Genomic DNA, 10,666 nt, shown 5'->3' with positions numbered 1-10,666 from the left:
TGGCGTGATATTAGTTGGTCCTGTTAGTGTGCATAGAGCAGCACCGATTGGGTGGTTTAGTGGATGGCCTAGGGGACGTGGTAGTGTTGGTAGTGCTGGTGGTGCTGGGAAGACCTATATCTGACCTATCAATCGCCCGAAAGGCCGAGTGTAGGCGGCCCCCGGCGAACACTACGTACCAAACCATGTATATTTCTTTCGCACGCGACTTGCTAGGAAACTGGTCCATTCCCTTGAAGGACGTAGCATCTATGCGACCTAAGCAGGTAAAAAGAATGATTTGGAGGTTAGGTAGGAACTTGGCATATCGTTTGTAGATAAAACGGCACCGAGAGACCGATATGCGGGCTCAAGAGCCCTGGAGACGGGGGGTATTCCCAAGCATTTCTAGATATTGAACAAGGCCAGGCAAACCTTGATGGTCCTGAGATACCTACATACCTATGTATATACAAAGATAGGTACATATGGAGTATGTACTTGGCTACTACCTAGCAGAATCACCACAGGGGGAAATACTTGGAGGAAATAGGTACTTCTTGACACGCGGCACGATACCTCCGCCCAAGCTTTCATCTCCACAATTCTGGTGAGGGATACATCCATGTCTACACGGAAAAATGTACCCCATGTACCCTAGTCCAAGTCCAATCTACTAAGTAAGTACCTACACTACTGCACTGGAACAAGAAGTCAACAATCAAGGACGTGTTCTGGAATACCGATACAGCTTTTTCTAGGGTACTCCGACCACTTACTCTCATTCAATCACTTCACTTCACTGCACTGCACTTCAGCCACTCCCTCTCACCTAAGCCGTGCCCGAATCCATTCATCTCGCCTCTCTCTGACTCATTCACCGATTCAACTGTCCCTCGTACTAGAAGTTGGGAAGAAGTTGGGAAAGTAGAGAAACGAGAGAGAGAGACTAGATATCGCATGTAGGTCAACTCAAAGACAAGAGCATCCATCTCCATCGTCCGTTGGTTCCACGATCCAAGTCCTCACGCTTAATCCAACACTTCGACTACCTACCTACCACCCTCTGCCTACATAGTACAGGTCCTTCATCCATCATCTACACACATGACGACGTCTACCGTGAAACCTACGTCCGCAGCAGCAGCATTAGCATCACCACCAGCATCATGGCCAACCCGGTGGGCGAGGATAGCTGGCTAGCCTACATCGACGAGCAGCGCCGACATGCCAACGATCTCGAAGCTCGTGTCAAGGTCGTCGAGCTCTTCAAGGCCGCCCTCGGTGATGAACCCGCCAGTCTACAGCTCTGGTTGACCTATTGCGAATTCTTTTGGTCTCTATTCACCGAATGTCAGGCGCCGCAGCGACCACCCTCGTCCTCCTCCTCTCCATCTCCCTCTTCATCTTGGCCCGAAGAAGAACGTCAACTCGGTCGCGATCTCTTCTCGTTCGATGCCGCCCTAAGCCTTTGGAGTGATGGCTACAATGCCACAAAGTATCGCATCGCCGACAGTCACCGATTTTGGGATCGTTGGGTTAGTATCGAGCTCGAACAACTGGCGCGCACTCGTACCCCCAGTGGTGTGAAGCGCATCTCCCATCTCTTCCGCGACCGTCTGCAAGTGCCCCATGCTACGTGGGATCAGACCTCGCAGATGTTTTCCGAGTTTCTTACCACCTACAACAATGCCGCCTACGAGCAAGAAATGCAGGATGTAACCCGTACCGCTCGCGATGCTAAGGCTGCCTACGAATTGCGCGAATCCCACGAGCTCGGACTTTCACGCGCCCAGCGCGCCGGCGACCGCGATGCCGAAAAGGCTACGATGCGACAATACCTTGATTGGGAAATGTCCCAGACCTCACTTGCTACCAGCGCCGTTACTGCTCCTGCTCATCACCATCATCGACACCAACAGCAACAACACGACCCATTCGCCATCCCTCTTGGCCTCGGTCTATACGGTCGCGCCCTCACTGGCATCCTTGCCTTCGACGAAGACATTTGGAATAACTGTGCTGTATACTTGTCCAGTCTCCATCGCCAAGTGAAGGCTCATCCTTCCCTCCATACTCCCTTACTCCCTAACATGCTCGACTTCTTTCAGCGCGCCACTAAACACTGCCCTGGATCTGGCCCTCTCTGGTCAAGATACATCCTGACGGCTGAGGATGCTGGATGGTCTTTCCATAACGTTGAATCCATCAAGCATGCCGCAACCAATACCAAGGCTTTGGATGAAAATGGAATGACGGGCGTCCTCGACATGTATACCGCTTGGTGTGGTTTTCTCAAACGTACCGCTATGGACCCTAGTGCGCACGAGGATGCTGCCGATGTTGCTGAGGTTGGTCTACTTGCCGCTCTAGAGGATGTCGAGCTCTGGGGTAAGCGTCTCTACAAAGATGCTTACCAAGGAGACCCTAATTTCCGCTTGGAGCGCATATTAATCCAGTTTTTGTCCGAAGTCAAGGGCGATACAGATGGTGCGAGAAGTCACTGGGACCGCATGTCACAGCATTCTCTATTAGCCAATAGCTATGATTTTTGGCTAAATTACTACCTCTGGGAAATGGTTGTCTATTCTTCAAAACCTAAACCGCCTAGTCCGACACCACCTACGCCATCTAATGGTGCCAAATCTTCACGGGTACCGACTCTAGCTACAGGTGTGCTGCAGCGGGCCCTTACACAGAAGATGCTCGATTGGCCAGAACGTATCATGGAGGTTTACCTTCAACATTGCAATGACTACGAGCTGCCAGACACGCTGCATTATGCTCTCGATACAGTACATAAAACTCGGCGGATAGTAGCTAAACGTCGCGAGCGCGAGCAAGCTGCTTCCGCCGCTGCTTATGCTACCCAGGTTCAGACTGAACAAGACCAAGACCAGGTGGCCACTAACTCTTTGCAGGATACCGCTGCGCCCAGCTCCCCTTCTAATGGCAAGAGGAAACGGGATGAGGTGGCTGGGGATGTGGGAGACACGACTGGAGAGACTGCTAGTAAAAAGGCCAAGAGTGTCGAAGCCAGCGTGGAGGATGCCGAGTCCCGAGAGTCACTCAAACGTGATCGTGAAAACACATCAGTCATGGTAACTAATCTTCCTGCTGATGTGACTCAAACGGCTATTCGTCGATATTTCAAGGATTATGGCCATATTAACAATCTGATACTTCGAAAGGAAGATGATGAAAAATCATCCTCGGCTCTAATCGAATTCAGGTCCCCAGAGGAAGCAGATTCTGCTCTACTACGTGACCAGAAGTATTTCAACCAGTCGCAACTCAGCGTCAAGCCAGGCACGCGTCTGACTGTATTTGTATCCAACTACCCTCCTACTGCCGACGAAAAATACATTCGTCGACTGTTTGCGCATTGTGGCGACATCTTCAACATTAGATGGCCTTCACTCAAGTTCAATGCTCATCGTCGCTTTTGCTACATTTCATTCCGAGATGCGGATGCTGCATACAAGGCCACGTTGATGGACGGCACATTAGTCGAGGATCAGTACAAGCTCCAATCCAAATTCTCCAATCCTTCCCACAAGAAAGACCGTGAAGGTGCCGTGGCTGAAGGACGTGAGTTACGAGTCAAGGGCGTACATCCTTCCACAGAGGAGAATGATCTTCGCAGCGTCTTTGGTAAATATGGCAAAGTGGCAACAGTCCGCCTATTGACCAACCTAAGCGGCCAGAATGTTGGAACTGCCTTTGTTGTGTACGAAACCAAGGAACAAGCCGAGAATGCTCTCCAATTAGACAAGACCAAGTTCAAATCCCATCTACTGGAAGTCGAACTCACCAAAGACAGCAACTTTCGACCTTCGGCTACTATCCGAGGCCAGCCCAGATCAACTAGTACAACCCCGGCTCCATCAGGAGATGGTGATGTGGCAATGACTGACGAGCCAGACGATGCGCAGACAAAAGACCGAAAATCCAAGCCCACACCAGCGGAGATCCAGGCACGCACCATATCCATCATGAACATCCCTGACACAGTCAACGACGCTCGCATCCGTGCTTTAGTGGAAGAACATGGGACCATCATCAAACTCGTCTTACGACCTGATCACTCGGGTGCTACCATAGAATTCGCCGATCCATCAACGGCGGGACGAGCCTCGCTTAGTCTAGAAGGATACGAGATAGAACCAGGTCATAAACTCAGAACGGGCACTGGCAAGCAATTATACGAAGGGAAAGGCGCACAACAACAGAAACAGCAACAAGTCACAAATAATGCTAGTACTACATCTAACAATAATGCAACGCCAAAGAATTGGATGCCGCCACCACCACCCGTGCGAAGACCCGTTCTAGGTCGCGGGGTCGCAAGGAGAGGTGGGAGAGGTGGCTTGGGATTTGTCGCGGCGAAATCAAAGGGGGATTCAAAATAATGATACCACGAACAATGAAAAAGGCCAGGCTGCATGGGGCGGGGAAAGGGATGTATGTATTGTATTATACAATTACGGTACGGTGATGACGACGAAACCTGGTACATTACATTTTCTACACGATGAGGAGTTCACACACGATCGATCTTATATCCAGTCATCCCCAACCAAAATCACATCAATCCACAAAGGCAAGGGCAAGGCAAACCCGAAAAATGGAATTAGGCGAATTGGAAGTGTTTACTATGGTCATCTATGATAAGAGTTGGGGCTGTATGACTATTTGACTAAGCCAGTCAAGCCAAGCCAAGTGAGGAAGACATAATTGACCGGAATCAACGATTGGTGTTTTTTGTAGGTCACTCAGGCTGTTTTGCTCAAAGGCTTGCTTGCTGCTTGCTGCTTGACTTGCTTTAGAATCTAGATACCAAAGGTTCGGTTCGGCTAGGTTAGGTAGCTGATATCTAAATTATACCCTTCCTCCCTCTCTCTGTCTAGCCATCTGTCTCTGTCATTGTTGATGCGTTTTGAGCTGGGCTTGCTTACTGTGCGTGGATGTGAAGGGGAGTATGTATGTGCAGGCGAAGCAAAGCGAACAAGGCGAGCATCATCTGTCACGGTACCAATCTCCCTTCCCCCGTTCATAGGATGCTCACACCAAGGTTCCCTCAAACCATATCTCCATCATGTGTGATCAAGCCATTTAGTTCTTGTTAAAATCCTGAGTGAAAATGACATGCCATATATCGAGCCATTTCTCCTGACTAGACGGGAGTAGCTTGCCAGGCATCTTGAAGGATCGAGCTAGGATATCGCGCAGACGGGCGCGCAATGTCTTGAGCACGAGTAGAGTCTTCCAGTCGGATACACTGAAGCGAGCTCGATTGCCGTCAAGGATGAGTACGCCTGCATACATCTGTGTGTTTCCCATCATTAGCCCCGTTATTTGATACAACTGAAGGGGTGGATACAAATTGGGAATAATTGGGAATATGGGATATCGACAGGGAGAGTGAGGTGCAAGAATATTCAACTGGGTTCATATGAAAGGGCAAGGATTCTTACATCAACGCGGACATCACCGCAAAGCAGGGCAATAGCAAAAGTGTCAACAGCAGTCGTCTCATGAGCATTGAGGAATCTGTCATCATTAGTTCAGATCAGTACGATTGCAGATAAACGGTTCACATACTGTTTCGATTGCATAATGTGATAATAGGAAAGCCATTTCAGATCTGGATTGCCTTTGTTGACGCTAGCTGGATGTAAGCTAATGCTCTGATTATTGCCGACGTTGCGGAACCCCTTATTTTCACGCAGGAGGAGCTTGGGGTAGAAACTCCAAGCAATGACGGAGCTTGAGACGAGATCGTTATCACTATTGAGGTTAACGCGTTGAGGTAATTCGAAAAACTGCCTCCGTCGGCTTGAATATCGAAGACGGTTGAGTTGTTGTCTCTCATCGTGGGTGAGCTGCAGGAACCCGGCATCGACGAGAGAGACAAGTAGCTGACCCTTTAGATCTTCAATATTAGATAAGGTCTGTGAGGACAAGTAGTTTTTCTTGCAGTATTGAAAATCGTGACTTTGTGTCTGGCACACCTTCTTCCAGCCTAGATACGCATTGTACACCGTCAAGAGATCAGAGTCGGCCCTTTTGAATGCCTTACGTGCTTGGTCTGCCTGTGTGCGCTGTCCAAAGGGTGCAGTGAAGGGAGACTTGGAGGAGAGGATAGCGGCGACAGTGATAGCCATGTCTAGACATTTGAAAATGGTTCCTTGTAAGATGAGCTTCCCTAGGAAGACGTCAAGAGGTAGCCTGGCTAACTGATGCCCGAGCGGTGTAAGGTCTTCAGCGGCTGTGAGAGCCCTGACATCGACGAGAGCATCAATGGCCCTTCGAATATTCTTTGCCGATGGAGCGTCAAGCGCTTGTCCGAGGGTTTCTTCTATTCCGCCAATCTTGCAGATCTTGACTCGAATGGCAAGGTCTTGCAATGATAAACGCAACATCTCAGGAGTTTGTTGATCGCTCATGAGTTGATCGTGTCTGTACTTCGTAAACATGTGGAAACACAATCCTTCCTGTACTCGACCCGCTCTACCACGTCGCTGTTTAGCATTTGCTCGGGAGATGAAGGTGTCAATAAGCCGAGAAAGTTGTCGCCTCTCGTCAAACCTCATCTCACGATGCTTCCCGGTGTCAATAACGCAGGTGACATCAGGAATTGTGATACCTGTTTCGGCAATGTTGGTCGCCAAAACAATCTTTCTCACCCCTTGTGGTGGAACAAGGAATGCCCTCTCCTGGTCTTCAGTGGCAATGGTGGAATGAAGGGGATAAACTTCCCAGTCCCGCTGGAAGAATGGTTCACCCAGAATCGAGTCATTGAGAGTTCTGATTTCAGCTATACCAGGGAGAAATACGAGGATGGCCTTGCTATAGTTGACGTACGTCGGGTCGACAGCGATGCGCCTAATTAGTTGGACGATCAACTCGTACTCTATTTGATACTCATCAATCTGTGAAAGAGTGTTCCGAGTCTTCGCAGAGTATTGTCGCAAGTCTTTGGCTGCTTTTTGAGTCGTTGAGGGATCGTTCTCGTCTTCAATAGGATCATCATCAAGATCAGTCATTTTCTCTTGGCCTTGTTGGCTCATAGTATACCCAGTGATCTCGAGAGCATCTTCAAGATATTTGACCTGTACGGGGAATGTACGGCCTGGAACATTGAGAACTGGGGCACGTCCTAGATAATTGGAAAATCTCTCGGCATCAACTGTTGCCGACATGAGAATCACCTTGAGATCCTTCCTCTTGTCAAGGAGTTTCTTCAGAACAATGAGCAAAAAGTCGGAATCGATTGTGCGCTCGTGAACTTCATCAAGAACAAGGTGTGTGATTTCTCGAAGCTCGTTTGAGCCCTCGAGCATGCGCATGACGATACCTGTTGTCGCATAGATCAATCGTGTCTCCTTGGCTGTATTAGACTCAAGTCGAATTGAGTAGCCTACAAGTGATCTAGAGGTACCTATGTCACTTCTACCTTCACCAAGCTCTTCGCTCACACGACGTGCTAATGAGATGGCAGAGATACGTCGAGGTTCTGTACAGTAAATCTTGCATGGTCGTCCAAGAGACAACTGGTGCTCCAGCAAGAAAGATGGCACCTGGGTGCTTTTACCACTTCATTTCTCGTTGTTAGTAACATGCTTATTCATGTATGGAGAGTTGCCTTACCATCCAGTCTCACCACAGACGATAACTACCTGCTCTCGCTCTACCGTCTCTAGTACTTGCTGCCTAAATTGCCACATGGGTAATTGCATTCGTGATTGCTGCAGGTGTAAGCTTATGTTCTCATTCATCAGATACGGGAGTAGCATCAACTTACCAGCATGGCTTGAAAGCGAGGTGTACTAGCCTTATCATACCATATCTTTTGGTAATATTCAGGCTCGAAAGCATTGCTACCGGATCGGTCAATGGTAGAATCGTCGCCACCATCTTTCGAGGCACCCTTTGCTGCTCTACCTCGAAATGCGCCTTGTAATAGGACACCATCTTCTAAGTCCTGGTCTTGTTTCCGTCGAATTATGGAGCGAATCTCTTTGATTGCCACCCGATCTAGGGCGTCCTCTTGGTTCTTCTTTTCCTCTGCAAACTCGGACCACAGCTCTCTCCACGCTGCAGGTAATCTCATGAATATCTTTTCTTCTTTCGTAGATCCAAATATGGCAAACATGGCAACTGTGGCAATGTATGCTTCCGATTGCTTCGAGTCGGGAGTCGAGACTTTGACCATCTTAAAGGAGAAAAGTTGTGGATAGATAGTCTGTTCTATATCTGGGATTTCTGGGATGCCAGAGGTTTCTTGTGACTTGGACCAATATATCGATACCATATGACGGTTGGAAAAGGTACTTTCAGATACAAGATTGTATGCAATTTTCACGGCTGAATCTCTGCGAAGGTTGTAAGCAATGGCTGTGTATTATTATGCAATGTCACTATATACCTTGATCGACAAGCCTCTTCCAAGGCTCTTGTAGGGTTCACACCTGACCATTTCCCGAAGTCACGGATTTTGACCTTGACTCCGTCAGCGCCATTGATTACGGTGCTCGTCTTGCCCGTTGCGTCAGTTTCTTGAACGGGGAGGTTAGCAAATAAGTCTGACAAGGCTTCGTCTTCACTGCTGTCGTTTTGTAATATCTCGGCTGCTATGCGCTTGGCTTCTTTGGCAATTTCATCATCGTCATCAGACTCAACTACCGGTCCAGGATCAGCTGTCTGAGTTTCTTTCTCCTTTTCTTGCTCTCGCTCTCGCTCTTCCTTTTCTTGCTGTTCAGCTTTCCTTGCATTGGCAGCAAATTCTTTCTCCAGTTCGATTCTGCGGTTCCGCCACATGTGTTCTGCTAGAGGTTTGTCAAAAAGGACATCCTGCTCAATCCGGTCAATTCTTCCTTGCAGCCTAGCCTCTTCTAAACCAGATGATTCAGAGTTTGGTGATCGATCTTTGGTGACTGTGGCAGACCGGTCCTTAGCTCCATTGGGTTTCCTGGTGTTCTGTTTTGGTCGTTGCAGCCAAAAGAGTTTCTCCATGGTTTCCATGTAAGCCGGAATTAGATCGTCTGGCTCAAAGTCTTCGTCGCAAGTCACTATTATCTTCTTCGAGGCCCCGTTACGTGAAGGTTGCAACCCATTCTTTGAATGCTTTCCAGCACCCACGGCATCAGCAAGGCGGGGGGTGTTAGCACCCGACGGTAAAGGGCTATCATACGGCGTATCTAATCGTGGGATTAATCATACGGTAAGGCTGGATGGAGAAATGGAGGGGAACACACCTGGTTGGGATTTAACTGGTTTGACGCTCCTATAATCATAGTCACGTAATTCTTCTCGGTCACACGACTTGGCAAGCCAGTCCAAGGCCTCTTCTAGACCCCAGATATAATCTCTGCTTACATTGGATATGCTTGGAACCAGGTCGAGCACATACTGCAAGACAGTATCGATTTTGTCGGTCGAAAAAGACAGACTTGCCAAAGTCTGCTGCAATGTCCATAACCTCATAGTCAAATCCTCCTCAGATAGCTTTTTCTCATTAATAGGACGCTCTGCAGCAAGGGACGAAGCGCTGAAGCGGCTCTCGGCCTGTATCAAGTCGAGGATTTGGTCCATAAGTTCTTGGGGCAACCATTTTCTAGTGTTCAAGGGCTCGGCCTGACCCCGTAACAGTCGTCGATCGGTATCGAGGCGAGTCTTCTGACGGGCAGCATCTCGTTTAACCTTTTGCGCATGCTTTTCCACCAATAGTTGCAGTTCGGATTCTTCGAGTTGTCTTTCAAACTCTTCTGGACTCAGCGAAGGCTCTGGTTGCGTGTTAGAAGCAGCTTGGGTCGTTTGAACAGCCGACGGCGCTATGGACGGATCGGACTTTACGACACCAGTACCCGTCGAGTCAGAGGTGGCCGTGCCATTGGGTGGTGTTCCTGCGGGCGCGGTAGTTTCGACTCGGGGTTTGGATGCGACAGACGTGGTAGCAAAGCCTCTGGCTGGGTTCGCAGCTGGTTTGGACTTTTTCTTCTTGGCACCGGCCATGTTGGGAGGTTGCTTGCAAGGGCAAGGACAAGAGAATAAAGGTTTGAGGCAAGGGGTACGGGGCACGGGGCACGGGAATGGAGATGGGAGGGTGTAGGAAAGTGGTGTATATGTGAGCGGATGAGCAGGTTCAAAGAGATGTCGAGGTCACTTGTGTCGTCTATGTTAGTGTCGTCGTATGTCAGTCGAGCAACAGCTGCTTCAGCAGTTTTAATGGCAAGAAGGATCCCTCGTTAGACAGCATCGATGACAAGGCTGCCCGAATCAAAAGATATATACGTGTCTTTCTAAGTATTATACGTGGAGGAAGCTTAGCATTACCAAGGTAGAGATGTGGTATCTCGAAGTTGAATCACTGGTTGGGGAGGGTGTCAGATGTGGGCAAATCCAGAATGTATGTACAATACAGGTGGGGAAACCAAAAAAATGAACATGTGATGTCCGTCTTTTCAAAGAGTGAGGCTCTAGTTGCGATAGTGCAGGTCGTTCATGATCTTCATGGTCTTCTTGGCCTTCTACCCCTGTCCACTCATCAATATGATTGATGTCGGAGGTTGAATGTTTCGTCGAGAGATGGGAAAGTGGAAGAAGCGAGGAGGTACACATGTAGGTAATTGAAGCTATCATTCCACTACATCATCGCCTAGGCACTGTAGGTAGTTTACTTGCC

General features: G+C 48.8%; 2 protein-coding genes across 2 annotated transcripts; one reads left to right on the top strand and one right to left on the bottom strand.

Annotated features, from left to right (window-relative positions):
- The first annotated feature begins 707 nt into the window (after positions 1-707).
- Positions 708-4,742, top strand: F5B22DRAFT_175423 (putative pre-mRNA splicing factor). Its single transcript, XM_047969360.1, has one exon. The coding sequence runs from the start codon at positions 1,149-1,151 to the stop codon at positions 4,389-4,391; it is 3,243 nt and encodes a 1,080-aa protein (XP_047836085.1). The 5' UTR covers positions 708-1,148; the 3' UTR covers positions 4,392-4,742.
- Positions 4,743-5,094: 352 nt separating this feature from the next.
- F5B22DRAFT_641863 (ATP dependent RNA helicase) lies at positions 5,095-9,996 on the bottom strand (the record flags this gene model as incomplete). Its single annotated transcript, XM_047978046.1, has 7 exons — positions 5,095-5,307; positions 5,457-5,532; positions 5,584-7,578; positions 7,633-7,730; positions 7,787-8,357; positions 8,411-9,182; positions 9,240-9,996. 7 exons carry the CDS (start codon positions 9,994-9,996, stop codon positions 5,095-5,097), a joined length of 4,482 nt encoding a protein of 1,493 aa, XP_047836084.1.
- Between the last annotated feature and the right edge of the window lie 670 nt (positions 9,997-10,666).

The sequence above is a fragment of the Xylaria bambusicola genome (genome assembly GCF_022495145.1).
Source record: "Xylaria bambusicola strain CBS 139988 unplaced genomic scaffold F5B22scaffold_2, whole genome shotgun sequence".
NCBI classification, from domain to species: Eukaryota; Fungi; Ascomycota; class Sordariomycetes; order Xylariales; family Xylariaceae; genus Xylaria; species Xylaria bambusicola.
Note: the sequence above shows the minus strand (reverse complement) of the source record. Positions and strands in the feature narration are given on the sequence as shown.

What these genes read in the sequence shown, in the direction of transcription:
- F5B22DRAFT_175423 (XM_047969360.1), top strand. Translation starts at nt 1,149, where the DNA reads ATGGCCAACCCGGTGGGCGAGGATAGCTGGCTAGCCTACATCGACGAG.